Genomic DNA, 25,388 nt, shown 5'->3' with positions numbered 1-25,388 from the left:
GGTTAAAAATATTCTTTGCAAACCAGTAATTATTGTCGGCAAATTATGTGTTGTTTTTGAGTGTCTGTGCTGTCCAGAGCTCGGGAGAGTAACCGTGTAATACTCTTCCATATAAGTAGGTGGCAGCCGCTAGCTAATTGCTTAGTACATGTCGGAAACAGCGGGAGGCAGGGTGAAGGTAAAAAGGTATCTAATGCTTAAACCAAAAATAAACAAAAGGTGAGTGCCCCTAAAAAATGGCATTGAAGCTTAGGGAAGGCTATGCAGAACGAACCTAAAACTGAACTGGCTACAAAGTGAACAAAAACAGAATACTGGACGACAGCAAAGACTTACTGTGGCGCAAAGACTGCGTCCACAAAGTACATCCGTACATGACAATCCACAATGTCCCCACAAAGAAAGATAAAAACAACTGAAATATTCTTGATAGCTAAAACAAAGTAGATGCAGGAAATATCGCTCAAAGGAAGACATGAAACTGCTACAGGAAAAATGCCAAAAACACAGAAAAAGCCTCCAAAATAGGAGCACAAGACAAGAACTAAAACACTACACACAGGAAAACAGCAAAAAACTCAAAATAAGTCATGGCGTGATGTGACAGCTGGTGACAGTACACCTACTTTGAGACAGGAGCTATATAGATGCATGGTTGGTTTTGGTTTAAAATCATATCCAACAGTTGCGACAACGACTTTTTACTGTAAACTGAGTTTGATTTTTCAATGATTTCTGCTGGTTGTGTGCCCCCGGATTTTTTCAACGCAAAAAACGTGCCTTCGCTGAAAAAAGGTTGAAAAACACTGACCTAAGTGTTCACTTTAATCATGTTGAGCAATGTAGGAACATCTGTTGCGTAAAAAAAACCTGGGTGATATTTTCAAGCAGACATAGCAAAAAAGACATAGTGAATTTCAGCAAGGTTGATTACGTAAATATTCCATGTGAATTGTGCACTTACCCTTTTTTTCAGAGACCGTTTGTCCGGCAAGAATATCTATTGATTCCCGAGATGAGAAAGGATTTGATATCCTACTCCATCTAAATTTAGCCAAAAAAGCCAAGAAGACTAAAGGAACATATCGTGGCACTAAAGCCTATGAGGTGACACAGGGTATCGACTTGAGTGAAACCACAAGGTAATGATTCCACTTTCATTCTTTCTTCAATCTCCTGAATGTATTTAAAATGAATGACCTGTTTTTAGGACACTTTTCCCTGATGGTCTCCCTCCATCCTATGTATTTGTCGCCACCCTGAGATACAAGGGATCAGTGGCATTGGATGAGTGGGACTTGTGGAGGATTCAGACCCGTGATGGGAGACCTCAAATGGCAGTCACTGTAAATGGACTTGATCGTACTGTCAAGTTCACCACAACCAGTGAATCACAAAGCGGAACGCAAACTGTTACATTTTCACCACTCACAGCTATGGTACGTTAACACTGTATTGGAGGTCAGTGTTGCTCATGATTTTAAAGTGGATGAGACAGGATGGCCCCTCAAAATTGGCTGTTCTGAACAGGAATGTTTAGATAGCACTGTTCTTGATCCTTGGTGAACTTTCACATATATAGCTGTCCCTTGTTTATCATGGCCAATAAACACAACGAAGTAGGATTACTATATATACAGGGGTACCCAAACTTTTTGACTCGGGGGCCGCAATGGGTTAAAACAATTTGGCCGGGCTGTATAAATATATTTATAAATATTCCTCGCACACTAATTGACTGAAATAGTGCGCACTTTCCGTGCTTGCATATCAATGTAAAAATGCATTTTGAGACAACATGATTTGCATGAGCATCTAGGAGACACCAAGAGTAGCAAGCGGTAGAAAAAATTAATTACAAAGGCCAGATTAAAAAAAAATATAATTAAGAAAAAAAAATAATAATAAATAGATAAATAAATAAATAGATAAAAAAAACATATATATATAAAAAAATATTTAGTTTACTAAATTGCAATTTTAAATTTCCCGCGAGTTTATATATATATATATATATATATATATGTATATATATGTATATATGTATGTATGTATGTATATATATATATATATATATATATATATATATATATATATATATATATATATATATATATATATATATATATATATATATATATACTCTTAATATTCAATTATAATACTTATATATATTTATATATATATACATATATATGTATTATAATATATATATATAATATATAGATATATACTTTTAATATTCAATTATTATACTTATAATATATATATATATATATATATATATATACTCATAATATTCAATTATAATACTTATAATATATATATATACATATATATACAGTATACATATATATATATATATGTATATACTCGTAATATTCAATTATTATATATACACACACATATATATATATATATATATATATATATCTATATATATATATATATATATATATTTATGTAATTATTATAATTGAATATTAAGAGTATTTGAAAGTTCAACTCCTATCTTGTTTACTTCCGTGACAACCTCTTTAAAGCTTTGAAATCAATCAGAAATTTAAATGTTTTGTTTTATTTTTCCTATGGTCCCTTGCAATGGGTGCAATTTTTTTTTTTTTTTATGATAATGATGGGATGGTTTTTTTTAATTATATATCCACAAATTTCAGTGAGCAGGTTGTATTATGTGTGACCATGTGCATGGACTTTTTGTGATGGTTTAATTTTTTATTTCTGCACTGTGACTAGGAAAGGTTGTTTGGATAGGGTCGTATCCATTAAAGATGTGCTTAAATCGTCAAAGTACACATCATTGTAACTGATCTGAGTTTCTCACATTGTCTATAAAATTATGACAACTTGCCACTTGTCAGACCTCATGGATTTTAAGTATATTATAAAAACACCCTGCATAGCCATGTTGCTTATTAAAATTTAACTTGGTCTCACGGGCCTAATTGAAGATTGCAGGCTGGGGTATGGACACCACTGCATTAAACCTTTTTAATAAAAGGAAACAATTATATTCATCTCAAGTATGAATAAGGACATCAACAAATATTATATTGTTTGTGCAGCTGTTTTACTACAGTGCACAATTTGCCAATTAATTATTTGTTTCCAAACAGGCACTGTTTATTTGGAAACATATAAGATATGTAAATACATATTTATGTAAAGATCTCATTTCACAACATACTCGTATAAATCTCCTGCTTATCTTCCGGTTCGGCTAATATATGAACAAAATCTTCTTTTATTTGAGTGCGGCTTATAGCCCTGAAAATACAATATACAGTACATAAAAAACACACACAATAAATAGACACATGTTTATAAACCTTGTAGTAATATCAGTTACACACCTCTCACTACAAGTTCTGTTATTTCAGAGGCTTCCCCACTGTCTGCCTGTTTAAAAGTTTTACCAAGCAGTGGGATAAATTAATGTTAACAGCAGTTGTGCTTGTGCAGCGGGAGCATGGGGCTCCCTCCTGGTGGAGTTCATTAGCACAGGGTTCAGAACAACTGAAAAGGTCAGTTAAAACCCTGACTCCTCAAAAACACGTCTCGGGAGGGACGAGTGTGGGTGCACCCATCATTTCCCCTGCACTTAAATGAAACAGAATATTTGAGCTTCGAACTTGAGCAGATGGTAATACAATGAGAGAGACTCAACATCAGCTTCTGAACCAGCTCTCTTTTGCTCACATCTATACCTCAATGAGGCAGTATCACTTTTAGGTTTATTATCTTCTTCTGTTACCTTTAGATTACAAATGCTAAATGTAATGCAAAATTAAGATGATTAAAAAAAACTAAGGAAAAAATACTTGCAATATTCATAATTGTGAAAGTCTCCATGTTTATGCCCCATCAACTCACTGTTTGGTTGTCCCCCTCACCCCATTTGTTCTATGACCAAAGAAAGTTTTTGATGAGAAATGGCATCAACTGCGGCTGCTGGTCACTGAGGAAGATGTCACTCTGTATGTTGACGACCTGGAAATTGAAACACTATCCCTGGAGCCTCCTGTCGGCATTTTCATCAATGGAAAAACTCAAGTCGGAAAATATGTCCGTAAAGAAACAACGGCACCGGTAAGTGAGCATTGGTAGCCAATTTCAAGGCCTACTGAAATTACATTTTCCTATTTAAACGGGGATAGCAGGTCCATTCTATGTGTCATACTTGATCATTTTGCGATATTGCCATATTTTTGCTGAAAAGATTTAGTAGAGAACATCCACGATAAAGTTTGCAACTTTTGGTCGCTAATAAAATAGCCTTGCCTTTACCGGAAGTAGCAGACGATGACGTCACAAGGGTGAGGGCTCCTCACGTCCTCACATTGTTTATAATGGGAGCCTCCAGCAGCAAGAACTATTCGGACCGAGAAAACGACAATTCCCCCATTAATTTGAGCGAGGATGAAAGATTTGTGGATGATGATAATGATAGCGAAGGACTAGAAAAAAAAAAATTATAAAGTTAAAAAAAAAAAAGGCGATTGCATTGGGACGGATTCAGATGTTTTTAGACACATTTACTAGGATAATTCCCGGAAATCCCTTACCTTTTTATTGTGTTGCTAGTGTTTTAGTGAGATTAAATAGTACCTGATAGGCGGAGGGGTGTGTCCACGGGTGTCTTGTCGCCAGTCTCTGAGGGAAGTCGACGGCAGCTGCATGGACGGCGCAAGCTCAGCTTATCTCCAGTAAGAGGCGACTTTTTACCATAATTTTCTCACCGAAACCTGCCGATTGACAAGTGGTCGGGATCCATGTTCGCTTGACCGCTCTGATCATAGTAAAGCTTCACTTTCGGGAATTTTAAACAGGGAAACACTGTGTGTTTGTGTGGCTAAAGGCTAAAGCTTCCCACCTCCATCTTTCTACTTTGACTTCTCCATTATTAATTGAACAAATTGCAAAAGATTCAGCAACACTGATGTCCAGAATACTGTTTAATTGCGCGATGAAAAGAGACGACTTTTAGCCGCAAATGGTGCTGCGCTAATATGTCATTTACAGTCCGTGACGTCACGCGCACGCGTCATCATTCCGCGACGTTTTCAACAAGAAACTATGCGGGAAATTTCAAATTAGAATTTAGTAAATTAAACCGGCCGTATTGGCATGTGTTGCGATGTTAATATTTCATCATTGATATATAAACCATCAGACTGCGTGGTCGGTACTAGTGGGTTTCAGTAGGCCTTTCAGTATAAACAAGATGTCTTTGTAAAATAACCATTGCACATGTTTTTATGTGTTTAAATATTTTATAACATGTTTTTTATTGCTTCCTATAAATATCAGTGTGCTCTAATTATGCAACAGTAGCTGCAGTTTGGCAGTTCAAAATACCTCAACTACAGATGCAAACAATTTTGCTGTTTAGACTTGATTGTGTCAGTGGTTGCTATGATTATGGTCACTGGAGTAAAATGACATACTACAGCCATCCCTACATAAAAAAAAGAGTAATGTATGCTAAATAATGTCCAGTGACGTCATTCTTACATGGAAAAACAATTGTTGTAATTCGTCAGATGAAGGTCGGACCATAGTAGTGACTTAAAAGGATATTTAAACCTGAATACAAGTCCCTGTTGACATGTAGCCTCTTTCTGCTACCATGGCAACCAATGTCAAACAGTCTGTGGGACATTGTGGAGCCAATATACCACCGCCCCCGGCAAAATACCAATAAAAAAACTTTTAATGATGGGTTTGTGTGCCATCATTTCCGAGCACAGAGTCTATCACGTAGCTGCATAGTACGTCAAAAGAGTTTACCATTTTATTTTTATTTTTTTAATATATTGGCCTGTACTCTAATAGACAGTGTGTCTCTATTAGTCACATGGTATGTTGCCACTTGAAACAAAAAAGCGCATTTTCACAAATAGATACATCGATGTCCCCCCGATAGAAACTGAAGGAAATGTAACGACCTCACTAGTAACTCTGTTGCACCTAAAAATACACATACCTAACAATGTCTTACCTTTTAATTAAAGCGATCTCACTGTAATGACATGTATTATCTTTATGCAGAGACTGAGTTTCCGGTGCTCCACAGTGTGCATTTGTTTTTGTGATTCAGGGAGCTGCAAACCTTCAAATTAACTCAAATTTTTATTCTTACTCAGCATTTTTTGCTATGATAACCCTGATAGAGAAGGTGCAGTTCGTCCCATGACATTTTTTTTTACACTTTTTTATTTACCTGAAAAAGACGAAAATCACAAAAAATGTTCCGTACTGTATTAAGGCCTGATCCACTAAAGCAGGGGTGTCAAACTCATTTTAGCTCACGGGCCGCATGGAGGACAATCTGTGCATGCGTAGGCCGGACTATTAAAATCATGGCATAAAAACAAAAAAAAATAAAGACAACATCGGATTGTTTTTTTTGTCTTACTTTGGCCAAATATAGAACAAACACATTCTGAAAATATTACAATTAAAAAAAAAAAAAAGAAAAAAATACCGGCAGCCGTAAAGTTTAGATCCATGAAAGAAAGAAAATATAATATACTAATACCGGTATACCCTATTCAATACATTATGAATAGTTGTGATACAAACCCCGTTTCCATATGAGTTGGGAAATTGTGTTAGATGTAAATATAAACGTAATACAATGATTTGCAAATCATTTTCAACCCATATTTAATTGAATGCACTACAAAGACAAGATATTTGATGTTCAAACTTATACACTTTATTTTTTTTTGGCAAATAATAATTATCTTAGAATTTCATGGCTGCAACACGTGCCAAGGTAGTTGGGAAAGGGCATGTTCACCACTGTGCTACATCACCTTTTCTTTTAACAACACTCAATAAACGTTTGGGAACTGAGGAAACTAACTGTTAAAGCGTTGAAAGTGGAATTCTTTCCCATTCTTGTTTTATGTAGAGCTTCAGTCGTTCAACAGTCCGGGGTCTCCGCTGTCGTATTTTACACTTCATAATGCGCCACACATTTTTGATGGGAGACAGGTCTGGACTGCAGGCAGGCCAGGAAAGTACCTGCACTCTTTTTTACGAAGCCACACTATTGTAACACGTGCTGAATGTGGCTTGGCATTGTCTTGCTGAAATAAGCAGGGAGGTCCATGAAAAAGATGGCGCTTAAATGGCAGCATATGTTGTTCCAAAACCTGTATGTACCTTTCAGCCTTAATGGTGCCTTCACAGATGTGTAAGTTACCCATGTCTTGAGCACTAATGCACCCCCATACCATCACAGATGCTAGCTTTTGAACTTTGCGTCGATAACAGTCTGGATGGTTCGCTTTCCCTTTGGTCCGGATGACACGATGTCGAATATTTTCAAAAACAATTTGTAATGTGGACTCGTCAGACCACAGAACACTTTTCCACTTTGAATCAGTCCATCTTAGATGATCTCGGGGCCAGAGAAGCTGGCGGCGTTTCTGGATGTTGTTGATAAATGGCTTTCGCTTTGCATAGTAGAACTTTAACTTGCACTTACAGATGTAGCGACAAACTGTATTCAGTGACAGTGGTTTTCTGAAGTGTTCCTGAGCCCATGTGGTGATAACCTTTAGAGATTGATGTCGGTTTTTGATACAGTGTCGTCCGAGGGATCGAAGGTCACGGTCATTCAATGTTGGTTTCCGGCCATGCCGCTTATGTGGAGTGAGTTCTCCAGATTCTCTGAACCTTTTGATGATATTATGGACCGTACGTAAATTTCTGGCAATAGCACTTTGAGAAACGTTGTTCTTAAACCGTTTGACTATTTGCTCACGCAGTTGTGGACACAGGGGTGTACCTCACCCCATCCTTTCTTGTGAAAGACTGAGCATTTTTTGGGAAGCTGTTTTTATACCCAATCATAGCACCCACCTGTTCCCAATTAGCCTGCACACCTGTAGGACGTTCCAAATAAGTGTTTGATGAGCATTCCTCAACTTTATCAGTATTTATTGCCACCTTTCCCAACTTCTTCGTCACATGTTGCTGGCATCAAATTCTAAAGTTAATGATTATTTGCACACAAAAAAAATGTTTATCAGTTTGAACATCAAATATGTTGTCTTTGTAGCATATTCAACTGAATATGGGTTGAAAATTATTTGCAAATCATTGTATTCCGTTTATTTTTACATCTAACACAATTTCCCAACTCATATGGAAATGGGGTTTGTATAAAGAAATGCAATGTACGGAATACAACTCAATGTAACATAGTAGAAGTAGCGTTTCTTCTTGTCAAAAATACTCATGTGAAAGGAAAACGTATGTTGCATTAAAACTACTCCGACAAGTAATAAAGTAACTTAAGTAAATGTAACAGCGTAAATGTAGCGTGTTACTACCAACATCTGGTGCCACTGTATTAAAGGCCTACTGAAATGAGATTTTCTTATTTAAACGGGGATAGCAGGTCCATTCTATGTGTCATACTTGATCATTTCGCAATATTGCCATATTTTTGCTGAAAGGATTTAATAGAGAACATTGACGATAAAGTTCGCAACTTTTGGTCGCTAAAAAAAAGCCTTGCCTTTACCGGAAGAATGTGCGCGTGATGTCACGAGTTGCTGGGCTCCACACATCTTCACATTGTTTATAATAGGAGCCACCAGCAGTAAGAGCATAGGATATTGATAGTAAAGGACTAGAAAAAAACAAAAAACTAAAAAAGAAGCGACGGCTCCGGGCGGCGGCAGTGTGAGCGTTTCAGATGTAATTAGACACATTTACTAGGATAATTATGTAAGATCCCTTATCTGTTTTAATAGTGTTTTAGTGAGATTTTAAAGATTGTAAAGACATACCTCGAGGTCGGATGGCTGCGGTGAACACGAAATGTCTCAGAGAGAAGCCGAGGAGCCAAGCTCACAGCTGGCTTTTAAACAGCTGCTGCAGGACGACAAATAATCCAATGATTTCTCCGTTAAGATATATATCACAATTTCCCCATCCAAAAACATGCGGGTTGACGTAGAGAAAACATGTTTGCTTGACCGCTCCGCTTCACAACAAACAAAGAAACACCAGCTGTGTCTCGGTGCTAAAGACAGCTGCAATTTCCTTTTTCCACCAACAGTATTGTTCTTTATAGTCTCCATTATTAATTGAACAAATTGCAAAAGATTCAGCAACACAGATGTCCAAAATACTGTGTAATTATGCGGTTAAAGCAGACGACTTTTAAACACGAGTGGTGCAGCGCTAATATTTCCTGACAGTCCGTGACGTCACGCGTACACGTCATCATTCCGCGACGTTTTCAACAAGAAACTTGCGGGAAATTTAAAATTGTAATTTAGTAAACTAAAAAGGCCGTATTGGCATGTGTTGCAATGTTAATATTTCATCATTGATGTATAAACTATCAGATTGCGTGGTTGGTAGTAGTGGGTTTCAGTAGGCCTTTAACCTTTTGGTTCACTTGATTTAATACCATAAAATGTGTAATCTTTTTTTTTCTTTCTTTTATTTTTACCCGTATGTCAGTTTGAACTCCAGAAGCTGCGCATCTACTGTGACCCTGAGCAGAACAACCGCGAGACCGCATGTGAAGTACCGGGAGTGGTACGTACAAGAGTCTATAACCAACTTGTGTTTATTCGAAAAAAAGCAATCCTGATCACTTCTTCTCACCTACTTCTCACTCTTTACAACCCCAGCTGTTTCCACTCTGATTACACACGACACAATTTTACCAGCAGTTAACTGCACACATGGCATGAAATGACTTCGCCACCCCATATTCAACCATGTAATAGATCAGTAAACTCAGCAGAAAATTATATTACAGCACATCTGTTTATGAATGATATTTGTTGGAGGGGATTTTGCAGTTTCAAGTTTCATGCTTTAAACCCATTATTTTGTCTACTGCTCCAGTTTTGATATTCTGTTATGTTGCTTGGAACTAACTATTTACGGCATTGCCAAATTGCTAATGCAAGACACATTTACAAGCCTACCCTTGACACAGATGTTTGCCAATTATCACAGCTTCTCACTGCATCTGCTTTTCATTGATTTACTTATCATTTTTTTGGTATAACACATTTTATTTCACACATTAAGGGCATATGTTTAAGAGCATACAGTGCATAATGCGGGGAAATAAACAGACATACCGTATTTCCTTGAATTGCCGTTGGGCATATAGTATGCGCCTGCCTTGAATTACTGCCGGCTCAAACTCACCTCGCAAAATAATTAGCGCATGCTTAGTATCACCGCCTGGTCAAACTCGTGACACTTCCCCTGTCATCATTTTCAAAATGGATGAGGCTGATTTCAATACCGGTAATTTGAAATCGCATAAAGGGAAGAAGATTAAGAGCTATTCAGTAGGATTTAAGGTCCAAGCTTACATCACACTCAAATTTTTACTGCATGCCTTTGGTAAGTGCCGGAGTGAGAAGAGGTTTTAAAATAATTAGCGCTTGCTTACTTTTACCGCATGCCTTTGGTAAGCGCAGGAGTGAGAAGACGTTTTAAATTAATTAGCGCCCCGGCGGCAATTCAAGGAAAAACGGTAATGAATGAATTCCAATTTTTGTTCAGTAAACGAGTTGCTCTGTTGGCCCTGCAGTGTTCCAACAGTCCGGATTATGCTGAGCCAACTGAAGAACCTTGCGTTTGTCCTCCAGGATCTCCAGGGCTTCCAGGAATGAAGGTCACTTTATTTGTATTTTATATTTTCCACATATAACAAACTTTGCTCCTTGATTTTTGTAAAACGTACTCTAGTGGAGGATTAAGCTCTTATGCAGCTGACAGTGAGTAATGCATTTAAAAGTGCTAAATTCCATCCATCCATTTTCTCCTGCTTGTCCCTTTTGGGGTCGCGGGAGGGTGCTGGAGCCTATTTCAGCTGCATTCGGGTGGAAGTCGGTGTACACCCTGGACAAGTCACCACCTCAGACAACATTCACACTCACATTAACACAATAGGGCCAATTTAGTGTTGCCAATCAACCTATCTCCAGGTGCATGTTTTTGGCGGTGGGAGGAAGCCGGAGTACCCGGAGGGAACCCACGCAGTCACGGGGAGAACATGCAAACTCCATACAGAAAGATCCCGCTCCCGGGATTGAACCCAGGACTACTCAGGACCTTCGTATTGTGAGGCACATGCATTATTAAAAAAAAAATAGTTTTTAAATCAATCTTGGCACCTGATGCACAAAACCTGGCCTTGATCCTGACATTTATATTTGGATTAAAAGTGCTCGGGATTGGTTGATTGGCAACACTAAATTGGCCCTAGTGTGTGAATGTAAGTGTGAATATTGTCTGTCTATCTGTGTTGGCCCTGCAATGGGGTGGCGACTTGTCCAGGGTTTACCCTGCCTTCCGCTGGAATGCAGCTGAGAGAGGCTCCAACACCCCAGACGGGACAAGCGGTAGAAAATGGATGGAGTTACAATAGCTCTACTGGGAACATGCCATTTTGTGGGTCTGTAGGTTTAATGCTCATGAGCTTTGTTTCTTCAGGAATGTGTGGCTTCAAGAAGCACTATTTGTATGTTATTATTATCCACATTTTACATAAACACCGTCACTCTGCACTTTTCCAACGTAATAATAATAATAATAATAATGGATTAGATTTATATAGCGCTTTTCTAGACACTCAAATTGCTTCACAGAGAAGTGAGAACCCATCATTCATTCACACCTGGTAATAGATAAATACCACATACAACAATAAAACATTTAGGTATTGATCTACTAAAGGTTTCCACGCACTAAAACCAATGCAATCTTGATAGCACACACACACAACGATGATCTGCTAAACTCGCTCGCAAAGCATTGGATCTCTAAAAACAAACAAAATAGAGAATGTAATCTATTTAGCTGTCTGTGTTAATGTCCTGTATATGCACAATATATGTTGCTTATCAGGACCTTCACGATAATGGGATGAAGATGCAACTATAACTATTTACAATTGTGATTTATCGAGCCTGAAACTGTTCTGCAAACACATGTGTTGGTTCAATAGTTAGCACGTGATGTTTAATAGTTCAAGTGATGTTTTGAAAAAGAATGCTATGTATCAGGCGATCACTTACTGGAATCGACTTCCAAAATCTCTGCTATCAATCACCAGCATAGTGGGTTTTAAGAATAGACTAAGAGGAGAAGTATTGCGGAAAGAGATTATTCTAGATTGTACCTAATGTCATGACTGTTTTTATTGATTATTGACTATTTTAATGATTATGGGATAAGCAGTAGAAAATGGATGGATGGTACTTTTTCGTCACTTATTTTTTGTCTTTGGTACAGTAATGTATATATTTTAGGCCATTGGTTCGTTGTTTTATTTTTGCAAAAAATATATAAATATATATATTTTGTATTGCTATTTTTATATTTGGTATGAACATTATTATGTGACATAAGTTATTTATTATTTTTTTGGTTATTTGTTGTTGCTATTTTTGGATTATGACATTTTGTTTGATCATTTTGCACTGCATTTTAATCATTTGTTTTGTGAATATGTGATGTTTTTTGCCTGGACCCCAGGAAGATTAGTCTCCACTGCGGCAGACTAATGGGGATCCTTAATAAACTAAACTAAACTAAAACGTTTGGAATGTGCGTGCAACTTGGCAAGGTACTCTTGTAAAAAAAAAAAATAATAATACAGAAAAATTTTTCATATATTGGACACATTTTATCAAAAATATTATTTTCTTTCCTCTGAATCATTCAGGTACACCATCGCAGTTATTGCTGGTGTTGTTACAAAATGCAGACATGCTGTTTTATTGTCGGTTGTGATTACGTAATGAAAGAAAGTGTGGTGCAGATCATAGGTGTGTGCTGCATGTTTAACAACATTAAAAACCATCATGGCATGACACCAGCACATCAATTGTACACACAGTCTTAGTAGATCACCTGCAACACAACCAATAATAATACACACAATTTTATAGTGTGCAAATGCTGTTTAGCACTTGTTATTTGGGATCTTAGTCGATCAGGTCCTCAGGATTAGAGGACAGCAGCACACAAAAGTTAGCAAAATCTAGCATAACAATGTGAGCTATAGAACTAACATTATACTCAGCCAAACAAAATAAGCCTCTCCCACTGATTTACATATGCTTTATTTCAAGACGTGTAGCAAAGCCTAATTTTGTGTGTGAGGTTTTTTATTCATTGTGTTTTTAAATGGGTGCTCCTGAGAATCTCTGCCAAAACTAGCATGAGAGTAAAACCCAGCATCCTGTTTTTTTTTGTATAGGGTGAACAGGGGAATGAAGGCAAATCGGGTCAGCCTGGACGTGTTGGTGCTGATGGTAAGCCTGTGAGTACTACATAGTTCAATATGCAAACATACAGAACGAACACACTGGTCACTAATTTCCACTGAGTTGATAGAAAAAAATAATCAAACAAAATGTTGGGCTAATGAAAATGTTCCACTACGTCAGGGATGTCCAAAGTCCGGCCCGGGGGTCATTTGCGGCCTGCAGGGAATTTCTTAACGGCCCCAGGGCACATTCTAAAAATACGATTAAAAAAATACAAAACAAAAAAAGTGGTATAAAAGAGCAAAGAGGGGAAATTTAACAAGAAAATGTTGCAAATGTTGACTGTAATAACACAAAACTGCCATGCAGGCTGTTTCTTTAAAAAAAAAAAAATTGTGAATAAAAATCAATGTCGGCTCCAAATACATTACATTAAATATTCCACTTTGAGATATTTTTTGTGTAAAATGTTGCATATTTAGTGTTGGCCACGTGTTTTTGTTTTAAAACGAACAAACAAAAAACATAAGCAACAATAAAACTTAAAATTGACGGAAAGATCTGAAATTGATCTCGAGATTGTGTTAAAAGTAAACAAAATAATTACAATTTATTTTTTAACACTTTAATGAGTAGGACCCTTTTGGTTCCCCAATAATTTTAGTGTGATTTTTTTTTTAAGTGTCATTGCTCAAAAAATAATAATGAATTGAAATCAATGTTGTTATGACTTATTGACCTTTTTTAAAGCTACACTTATTAAATAATCTAAAATATTCCACTTAAAAATGTTGTTGGGTGAAAATATTGCATAATTTGTGTTTTTTCTATTAAAAAAAATGGTTTTCTTTGACAAAAAGAGCATGCAACTTAATTTTTTTTAATGTTATATTGACGGATAGACCTAATGTTGATCTAGAGATTTAAGCCTCTAATAATAATAATACTGAATAATGACACATTTTTTATATTTTTTTGACCAAATCCCTTTGGTGTCAAGCCTGAGAGGAGGCCTAAATCTATATTTTTATACATATATTGTACTGATTTTTAAAATAAAAAAATATCAAAATGGCCCCAGCTTGCTTTAATTTTTCAGTGTGCGGCCCCGAGTGGAAAAAGTTTGGACACCCCTGCACTACATAATCATTGTGTGTAAACATGAGCAAATGACTCAGTTAGGATTGTTTAAATATTCCTTCAAGTTCATCTATGTTATTTCTAATGAAGGGGGTGCCTGGCACTAGAGGAATTCCAGGGTTTTCAGGTCCACCAGGACTAAAGGTAATTCATATTTTAATGAAGAGATCAATCAGTTGACAAAATACCGTATGAAACAAGTGTTTTGTTTGCCAGGGCCAACGTGGAGCAGATGGCTTGAAAGGGGAACAAGGGAGGCCCGGTGTTTCGGTAAGAAGGTCAAAAAGCACAGTTGCGGCACTTCTGTTTGTTTATTGTGTACAGCTCCAAAAATGCATATTTTGTAATGCATTCACTCAGGGCGATAGGGGTGTTCCGGGATTATCAGGACAGCCTGGGAAACCTGGAGAGAAGGTAATAATACTCATCTATCTATCCAAATATTTTCTACACGATATATCCTGTTTATGGATATGGGGAAGCCACAGTCTATTTAGTTGATTTAATGAGAGGCAGGACTATACTAGGAATTGTACCTTCTTTGGCCACTAATGACAATTAACGTCCAGACTGATGTTGACCTGCTTTTATTGCATGGTTAGGCTTGTTCATTCACAAGCAAGTATTATAGTCCTGGTTCTAAACCAAGGGTGGTCCCCTTTTCACTTTTATTTCGATATCAATATTGACTGATTGATTGATTGTTTGATACTTTTATTAGTAGATTGCACAGTTCAGTACATGTTCCGTACAATTGACCACTAAATGGTAACACCCGAATAAGTTTTTCAACTTGTTTAAGTCCACGTTAATCAATTTATGGTACAAATATATACGATCAGCATAATACAGTCATCACACAGGTCAATCATCATAGTATATACATTGAATTATTTACATTATTTACAATCCGGGGGGTGGAAGGAGGAGCTTTGGTTGATATCAGTACTTCAGTCATCAACAGAGAAATGGACATTGAAAAAGTGTAGGTCTTACTTGGTAGGGTATGTACAGCCAGCAGAGAACATAGTGAGTTCAGATAGCATAAGAACAAGTATATACGTTAGAAGTACATTTGTTTATTTACATTAGGTTATTTATAATCCGGGGAGATGGGATGTGAATGGGGGAGGGTATTAGTAAGGGGTTGAAGTTGCCTGGAGGTGTTGTTTTAGAGTGGTTTTGAAGGAAGATAGAGATGCACTTACTTTTATACCTGTTGGGAGTGCATTCCACATTGATGTGGCATAGAAAGAGAATGAGTTAAGACCTTTGTTAGATCGGAATCTGGGTTTAACGTGGTTTGTGTAGTTCCCCCTGGTGTTGTGGTTATGGCGGTCATTTACGTTAAGGAAGTAGTTTGACATGTACTTCGGTATCAGGACGGTGTAGTGGATTTTATAGACCAGGCTCAGTGCAAGTTGTTTTACTCTGTCCTCCACCCTGAGCCAGCCTACTTTGGAGAAGTGGGCAGGAGTGAGGTGTGATCTGGGGTGGAGGTCTAAAAGTAACCGGACTAGCTTGTTCTGGGATGTTTGGAGTCTAGATTTGAGGGTTTTGGAGGTGCTGGGGTACCAGGAGGTGCAAGCGTAATCGAAAAAGGGTTGAAAGAGAGTTCCCGCTAGAATCTTCAAGGCGCTTTGTTGACCAGAGAGGAGATTCTGTAGAGGAATCTCATTCTTTGGTTGACCTTTTTGATTACCTTGGTTGCCATTTTATCACAGGAAAAATTAGTCTCTAGAATGGAACCTAGGTAGGTGATCTCATCTTTCCTGGTGATAACAATGTCACCCACTTTTATAGTGAAGTCACTGACTTTCTTAAGGTTGATATGGGACCCAAATAGGATGAATTCCATTTTACCTAAGTGTATGGATTGCTTGTTGTCAGCGAGCCAGGTGCAAATATTAAGGAGTTCAGCACTGAGGATTTGTTCCACCTGTGACTTGTCCTTGCCGGATACCAGCAGGGCCGAGTCATCCGGTGAGTCATCACTGAGTGCTAGGTGATACTGATATTACAAATATCAGTATCAGCGACACATATAAGTCGCTCCTGAGTATAAGTCGCACCCCCGGGCAAACTATGAAAAAAACTGTGACTTATTGTCCGAAAAATACGGTAATCAGTGTTTTAGGTGTTTTAGTAAAAAGCTGCTTCATTCACTTCTTTGCATTACGAACATCAAGTATAAAATCAACTGAATGGTACTAAAATGTTGAATTAACAGGAAAATCCCTGCAAGACACATCCCCTGTTTGAGCACTGCCGCATCAATCTCTCTTGTCGCCACATGTTTTCAATATGAAAGCAAATCTCTTGAGACCACAACACACTTTTAAGAGTCCAATTTGCTGACTTACTAACTTTTGGTTCTGTCCAAGGGTTGATACGGGGATAGGAGTTTTTCCTAGCCTCTGTCGTCAAACTGCATTCTTTTTTGGGAAGTGTGGTCCAGGGCCTGCTCCAATTGGAGAGTGCTTTGAGTTCTGTTTGGAGATTGAGAAATTTGAGTGGAAATTGAACTTAACTTAACCTCGGACCGACTCTAAGTGCTCACTTTCTGCAGAACGGATCCTAAGAGTTAAAGGGCACATACTGAAGGAAACATGCGCAATTATTTCTTGAGAGTTTGAGATACATTTCTTATCACGGAAAACCAACTCTGTCTTAACAAAACACATCACGCCTCCACAGAAGGGAGCCTGACAGGCTAATCTCTTTGACATCCACTCCCACTTCACGGGCCTCTGATGTCTGCAGAAAAAATTAATGTTGAAAAAAAAAATCTATATTCTGTCCGGCAATGTTGAGTCAGTGGCGCCTCAGGTGGATTATCGGTCGTTTTCTCTGGTCAGTCGCATTAAAAGGAAGCGTCAAGGCTGACAGGCAGCTCTGAAAATGTCGAAAACAGCGCTTCTGTTCAAGGAAAAAGATTACTTTGAAGCCTGAGGTGTTCACAGTAACCACTAAGCAGCCTTTATTCTATCTAGCCCTCTTTTCAATTATATCCAACAGATAGTGAAACTACAAAACTGGTCTTTGTTAATGCACTATACTGTATACAGGGGCGCCGCTAGGGATTTTGGGCCCCATGAAAAGAATCTTTACAGGGCCCCCAACACATAATTTCATATAATTTCATCATCATTAGGTGCCTCTCTGGGTCCCCCTCCATCATGGGCCCCTAGAATCCGTCTTCTTTACCCCCCCTTTTCGGCGCCCCTGACTGTGTATATATATATATATAGATTTTTTTCGATCCGGTTCGATTCTCGATTCAAAAACGATATTTTACCGATTCAAAACGATTCTGTATTCATTCAATACATAGGATTTCAGCAGGATCTACCCCAGTCTGCTGACATGCAAGCAGAGTAATAGATTTAAAACAAAAAAAGCTTTTATAATTGTAAAGGGCAATGTTTTATCAACTGATTGCAATGATGTAAATTTGTTTTAACTATTAAACGAACCAAAAATATGACTTATTTTATCTTTGTGAAAATATTGGACACTGTGTGTTGTCAAGCTTATGAGATGCGATGCAAGTGTAAGCCACTGTGACACTATTGTTCTTTGTTTTTATTTTTACAAATGTCTAATGATAATGTAAATGAGTGATTTTTAATCACTGCTACGCAGAAATTAAAACTAATACTGATACTGTTGTTGATATTATTCATTTTTGTTTCACTACTTTTGGTTTGTTCTGTGTCGTGTTTGTCTCCTCTCAATTGCTCTTTTTATTTTAGTTCTGAGTGTTGCTGGGTCAGGTTTGGTTTTGGAATTTGAATTGGATTGCATTCTTATGGTATTGCTGTGTAGTGGTTTGTTGGATTGATAAAAAAAAATAAATACATTTTTTTTAAATGAAAGTCGATTTTGATTCGCACAACGTAATCGAATAATTTTTTTCCCACACCCCTACTATACTGTATAACTGCCCTGGTAATTAGATGCAGGGAATTTATTGTCATTTGCATATTCCAAATCAACGTTTAAAGTATTATATGTTCCCAAACCTAGGCTTTGTGTGGCTATAAACAAGAGTTTTATTTGGGGCCCCATTGTAATCTTTAGTATTACATATTTATTATTAATCTACGGCATGCCTCTTGTGGTGGTGCTGCCGTGCCAGCAATTTGAGGGTTCCAGGTTTGATCCCAGCTTCAGCCATCCTAGTCACGTCTGTTGTGTCCTTGAGCAAGACACTTCACCTTTGCTTCCTCCTGAGGGGTCGTGGTTAGGGCCTTGCATGGCAGCTCCCGCCATCAGTGCGTGAATGTGTGTGTGAATGGGTGAATGGGGAAATAGTGTCAAAGCGCTTTGAGTACCTTGAAGGTAGAAAAGCGCTATATAAGTGTAATCTATTCACCATTTACATTTAGAAACTTACCTGTGGTCTAGACCAAGCTAACCATTTTTGGTTCCCAGAATGTTGTGACAAAGCTAACGGCTATATTTTTTGGTTGTTTTTGCTTTTACTTCAGTTCCAATTTGGTTCAAACGGAAACGCTTTTTACGGTTCCCGGAACGTTACATTTTATGTTCATTGCCTTCCCTGACCCATAAAAAATGTTCCCAAATGGTTGCTTTTGGGTAGTTTTTGGTTCCTGGAATGTTACATTACATAACGTTCTCTAAATCAGTGGTTCTCAAATTTTTCTCAGTGATGTACCCCATGTGAACATTTTTTTAATTCAAGTACCCCCTAATCAGAGCAAAGCATTTATGGTTGAAAAAAAGAGATGAAGTAAAATACAGCACTATGTCATTAGTTTCTGATTTATTAAATTGTATAACAGCGGAAAATATTGCTCATTTGTAGTGGTTTTTCTTGAACAATTTGGATAAAAAGATAAAAAAATAACTAAAAACTTGTTGAAAAATAAACAAGTGATTCAATTATAAATAAAGATTTCTACACATAAAAGTAATCATCAACTTAAAGTGCCCTCTTTGGGGATTGTAATAGAGATCCATCTGGATTCATGAACTTAATTCTAAACATTTCTTCACAAAAAAAAACAAATCTTTAACATCAATATTTATGGAACATGTCCACAAAAAATCTAGCTTGTCAACACTGCATATTGCATTGTTGTATTTTTTTTCACAGTTTATGAACTTACATTAATATTTTGTTGAAGTATTATTCTATAAATATATTTATAAAGGATTTTTGAATAATTGCTATTTTTAGGATATTTAAAAAAAATCTCACTTACCCTTTGGCATACCTTCAAGTACCCCCAGGGGTACGCGTACCCCCATTTGAGAACCACTGCTCTAAATGTTGTTTCTTGGCTGTATTGACCCCCACAACCTATTGGTATTATAAACATTAATACTTGAAACTTACTGTACATGGACATATTGTCAGTAATCAATTAAGAGGCAAATTTGGCAGGACTAATGTCAATTTTGTTATAAAACAAACTACATAAATGATCGGGAAAAGTTAAGTAAATTGTAAGTAAGAGGAATAAAAAGTTTATAAAAATGCAATGACAATATTTAAGAAAATCTGCATACAAAGTCTGCACTACAATACAAATGGGGAGAAAATATGCCCAATATAAATTGTACTAGTTTTGTTTAGTCTGTTGCCCATTTTCTCCCTCCACTGTCCCAAAAAAGAACACACTCAAATGTAACGCAAAAAGATTGCCAACAAATTTTCAAAAGCATAACCAATTCCAGTACCTGTAAATCTAAACTTCCTGATCACCAGCAGTGACTGAAATGTTTGAAATGTATTTAATAATTGTGAACACACTCCAAACGAGCCAAATAGGATTTTTCAATTTTTCAAATAGGATTTTACCGTCTGTGTGGGCGAACTTCAGAGTATGCCCAATGGACGACTTAAAGTTTGGAGCCACATGTGGCTCTTCTGCCTCCTTGTTGTGGCTCCCCTCAAATTTTTTTTCAAACCCACAGTGATTAAAGTTTGCATTTCCAGGAAGGGTTCTATAGGCAAGTAAAACAGACTGGAAGCATGTGTGTTTGGTTCATCTTCTGGAGTTTGCAACCCCTTGGGTAAGCTAACCAGGAATACTTGCCGAAAAAAGAAAAGGAAAAAGAGTTTAGTTTCACAAGGTCTGATTGCCTTTCCTATAGAATAAAAAGAAAAAAGATTAGAACTTTTAAGGTTTTTCTAAACTGTGTTACTTTTTGCGGCTCTATTATATTTTGTTTTAGTTGTAGATGTAATGATACAGTGGAGAAGGAGACGGCACTGAGTCAGGGACGTCGCTTAGCTTTGGGCGTGTTTATTATTATAATAGAATGACTTGTGTAAGTAATCCAAATACGTGTGGTGCGACTATGTGAAGCGATTATATGTTGAATGTTACCGGGAGGCATACTTGCCAACCGTCCCGGATTTTCCGGGAGACTCCCAAAATTCAGCGCCTCTCCCAAAGACCTCCTGGAAGAAATTTTCTCCCGAAATTCAGCCGGAGCTGGAGGCCACGCCCCCTACAGCTCCATGCGGACATGAGTGGGGACTGCCCGTTTTCACGTCCGCTTTCCTGTTATATAAACAGCTTGCCTGCCCAATCACGTTACAACATCTACGGATTTTAATAAAAAACTGCACACACAAGGAGACGAAGCAGAAGAACGAGGAAGTTACAGCCATGGGGACGCCGTCTGTAATAGAGTGGTTCTATGTTGTCTGTTGCCATCTCCTGGTGAATGTTGGCTATAGTGTTATGGGGTTGCTTTTTGATTGGCCAACGATTTACGTGGTGTTGCGCACCTGACGGCAAGTGAGGGAGTCTGTTCTGATTCCTGAAGCCCACGTATTTGATAGGTGCCGTATGAAATTCAACTATTTATTTTATTTATATATATAATACAATAAATATATATAGCTAGAATTCACTGAAAGTCAATATATATCTGAAGTACTCGAGTTGGTGAATTGGCTGTAAATTGTAACCACGCCCCCGCCCCGACCACGCCTCCGCCCCACCCCCAACTACGCCCTCCCACCCCCCACCTCCCGAAAATCAGAGGTCTCAAGGTTGGCAAGTATGCCGGGAGGTGTTGAAGGTGCGTATTGAGGAGGAGGCAGAAGTCCAGAAGGGGCAAAGCAGGTTCGACGATCCAAGGACAGGTAGGAGGTCAGGGGCTGGAGCGAGGCGTTGTTGTCCGAAGGCAGGCGGGAGGTCGAGATCCAGGAAGGCAGCAGAGAGTCCAAAGGGGATCCAGGGAGACGAGACACACTGCTCGAAACTAGGGGAAGACGAAGGGCTGCTGGATGACGACACAGGACAAGACATGATGAGCACAGAGGGGAAACAGAGAGCAAATGGGCACATGAACAAGGAGCTACAGACATGTGGGCTTACTGTACAATACAGGTAGGTACGTTCTGGCACTGGAACGCAGGTTGCGCTGGCTTAAGAAGAGCGGAGCCTCATCAGCATCAGGTGTGTTGATCATAGATTGCGGCAACAGAGGAACGCCCGTGGGCGTGTCCAGAGGCGAACTGAGTGGAGCGCACAGAAGAATGAGAGGCGGCAGGTGCTTGAAGAGGTAGCAACTGGTATCTTTTGACAGTAAATGTTGCAGACTTCTGGTCTCTATAATATGTATCGGATATGCATTGGTAAAAATGTTGCATACATTGTGCTGCAGTCACTTTTATCCCATGCATTTTTAGTCTGTCTTCAAAGATTTTTCTGGAGGCATCCCCAGATTGCAAATGAAACTGAACCCAACCCTTGCCAAAAGTGTCATAATCTATATTTTCTAAATGAACGCTGTTTAAATATATATCTTGAAGTGGTCGCCGCTATTATTTTTCCAGACATGGTCGAAAATAACCTGCATACATTTGATATGGATTCACAGAGTTCATTAGGTACACTAAACGGCGCGGCGAAGTTGGGAGAGTGGCCGTGCCAGAAATCTGAGGGTTACTGGTTCAATCCCCACCTTCTACCATCCTAGTCACAGCCGTTGTGTCCTTGAGCAAGACACTTCACCCTTGCTCCTGATGGGACCTGGTTAGCGTCTTGCATGGCAGCTCCCGCCATCAATGTGTGAATGTGTGTGGGAATGGGTTATTGTGGAAATAGTCTCAAAGCGCTTGGAGTTCCTAAAATGGTAGAAATGTGCTATACAAGTACAACCCATTTACCATTTACACACTCTCCAATTGGTAAAAAACAACATTTATTTCATTGCATGTTTTACATCAGTGTTAATATGCATATACTAAGATTATATGAAAATTACATTTTAGCCTACTTTAATTTCGTGTTTCCTCAGAGCCTAAAGCAAAGGGGGAGGAGATAGTCCCCTTCAAACTGAGAGCTTGACTTAATGTCTGAATAAGTGCTTTCACCACACTGTGACGTAATGATGTAGTCATTTGCAAAACCACGCCTACGGCGGCATCCAAAACTGCGTGCAAGCTCACGCCAAAATGCATGAATTTTATGATACGATGCTTTGACATTTTTTAAACCGAGTAGCCAACTTTGTATCTCAGAAATGACGACATTCTTTGAAGGTCCTCTTTAATGTCACCACACTACATTCACACACTCAGTATACTAATGTTATCATTGATTTATTCCATCATTATTGTAATTATAATTAGTGCATTTACTGCGGGTTAAGCCCATACTTGCCAACCTTGAGACCTCCGATTTCGGGAGGTGGGTGGTGGGGCGGAGGCGTGGTGGGGGTGGGGGTGTGGTTAAGAGGAGAGTATACTTACAGCCAATATCTTTATATTGGCTGTAATTAATATATATATAATACTTAACTTTCAGTGAATTCTAGCTATATATATTTATTTTATTATATATATAAATAAAATAAATAGTTGAATTTCAGACGGCACTTATCAAATACACAGTAATAAAAGCACATTGTTCTACTAACTGTACTGTGCTTGCTGGGTACTAAAAAACAACAACTCTTACCTTTTCACTATTTGATTAACGTCACTTCCGAGTTTCCAGAAGATGGCGCCAGTATGTGCTTTGGCCTGGCGTCTCTCGCTGTCAGCTCTGTGTCGGGCCCGACCTGGATTAGCTGCGCCCTTGGACGTGCTGGCCCCAGCCAGGCTCGGTCTTATGAACGCAAGATCTTTGACAAACAAAACGTTTATCCTAAAGGATTTCTTCACTTCCCGAGGGCGGCGGACTTGACTTCCTTTGTGTGACGGAAACATGGCTGAAAGCCGGTGAGTCCGCCCCTCTTAATGAACTTCTGCCTCGTAGTGTTCCTACTTTAATTCTCTTTAAGGAGGAGGATTAGTGGTCGTTTTTAAAAATGACTTTAAATGCCGTCAGATCCGCCTGCAATCCTCCTTTTCAAGCTTCGAACTGTGCATGTTTGTGCTGGGGGGGGCGTGGCCTCCAGCTCCAGCTGAATTTCAGGAGATTTTCGGGAGAAAATTCTTCCGGGAGGTTTTCGGGAGAGGCGCTGAATTCCGGGAGTCTCCTGGAATATCCGTGAGGGTTGGCAAGTATGGTTAAGCCTCTTCTGTCTTAAAAAAAACTAGCCCCAAATTTGTGTTGAACTTTAATAAAGGTTCCTTTAACACACCACAGTTAAGTTGCTATGCGATGCAAACTTTGTCCGACGTCACAAACAGATTTACCATATTTTTACCTTTCTTCTATCACGTCATCCCGGTTCCTATATGTTGCTCCTGTGTGTGAATGCATGAATGTGAGAGTTGATGATGTGATGACAGTTAAGTGTTCATGCTGGGTTTTCTGCTACCAGAAGGAATGAACCATTCCTGACTTTACAGGGAGGTGCAGGTTGTGTCACACATTCCTAATTTGACTCCCAACAACCTTATTATTCATTTTGACAGCAACATTGATCGTATCTGAACGTCATATTTTAGAAGTGACAGATTTAAATCAAATGATTCTTTTTTTCTAATCTTTCCAAAGCCCTGGCCCAGAGTCGCGTATAAAGATATATGGCCAAATAAACAACAGGAACCGTGACTGCTGCCAAGGACGTGTGCGGCCTTGCTCGGATGCATGCAATTGCTGTTGTTTTGATGTTATTATTTCTGACGAAATAAATCAAAATAATGTCTGTATGTATATTTATATAGGCCTAATCATACTCCAACTCACAAACCTACAATGAAAACATGCTTTTATTTGGTGAAAGTATAACTTTGCGGCCTTATTCGACGCACTTTGCTGTTCCATTCCTGCAGCAGCGTAAAAGCCTTCCACATTTCTCGCGGGTGGAGCAGCACCATGTTGCACAACAGGGCATTTTTGCACTTCGAAATGCAAACGTCTTCAGTAATGCGGACGTTGTACCGATCCGTTGTGGTGAAGAAGGAGCTGAGCCGGTAGGCGAAGCTCTCAATTTACCGGTCGATCTACGTTCCCATCCTCACCTATGGTCATGAGCTTTGGGTCATGACCGAAAGGATAAGATCACGGGTACAAGCGGCCAAAATGAGTTTCCTCCGCCGTGTGGCGGGGCTCTCCCTTAGAGATAGGGTGAGAAGCTCTGCCATCCGGGAGGAACTCAAAGTAAAGCCGCTGCTCCTCCACATCGAGAGGAGCCAGATGAGGTGGTTCGGGCATCTGGTCAGGATTCCACCCGAACGCCTCCCTAGGGAGGTGTTTAGGGCACGTCCAACCGGTAGGAGGCCACGGGGAAGACCCAGGACACGTTGGGAAGACTATGTATCCCGGCTGGCCTGGGAACGCCTCGGGATCCCCCGGGAAGAGCTAGACGAAGTGGCTGGGGAAAGGGAAGTCTGGGTTTCCCTGCTTAGGCTGTTGCCCCCGCGACCTGACCTCGGATAAGCGGAAGAAGATGGATGGATGAAATGCAAACGAGGAAGTGCCGCAAACACATAGCATCAGCTCAACGTTAGACACTGCATATGTGTTGCCCACATATGCGGTCCTCTCCAAGGTTTCTCATAGTCATTTGTCA

At 38.8% G+C, this 25,388-nt stretch overlaps 1 protein-coding gene across 3 annotated transcripts in view; it reads left to right on the top strand.

Moving 5' to 3' along the window:
* The window catches only part of col21a1 (collagen, type XXI, alpha 1), a 113,895-nt gene that overhangs the window by 35,382 nt on the left and 53,125 nt on the right, over positions 1 to 25,388 (top strand). For all 3 annotated transcript variants that reach the window (XM_061910344.1, XM_061910346.1, XM_061910345.1), the window contains 9 exons: positions 977 to 1,142; positions 1,211 to 1,439; positions 3,934 to 4,107; positions 9,511 to 9,588; positions 10,607 to 10,690; positions 13,283 to 13,345; positions 14,523 to 14,576; positions 14,649 to 14,702; positions 14,793 to 14,846. In XM_061910344.1, coding sequence (XP_061766328.1) covers positions 977 to 1,142; positions 1,211 to 1,439; positions 3,934 to 4,107; positions 9,511 to 9,588; positions 10,607 to 10,690; positions 13,283 to 13,345; positions 14,523 to 14,576; positions 14,649 to 14,702; positions 14,793 to 14,846 — 956 coding nt within the window. The remainder of the gene's footprint in view (positions 1 to 976; positions 1,143 to 1,210; positions 1,440 to 3,933; positions 4,108 to 9,510; positions 9,589 to 10,606; positions 10,691 to 13,282; positions 13,346 to 14,522; positions 14,577 to 14,648; positions 14,703 to 14,792; positions 14,847 to 25,388) is intronic.

This window comes from Nerophis ophidion, linkage group LG09, assembly GCF_033978795.1.
Source record: "Nerophis ophidion isolate RoL-2023_Sa linkage group LG09, RoL_Noph_v1.0, whole genome shotgun sequence".
Classification (NCBI taxonomy): Eukaryota; Metazoa; Chordata; class Actinopteri; order Syngnathiformes; family Syngnathidae; genus Nerophis; species Nerophis ophidion.
The sequence above is the reverse complement of the archived record's forward strand: the minus strand, read 5'-3'. Positions and strand labels throughout refer to the sequence as shown.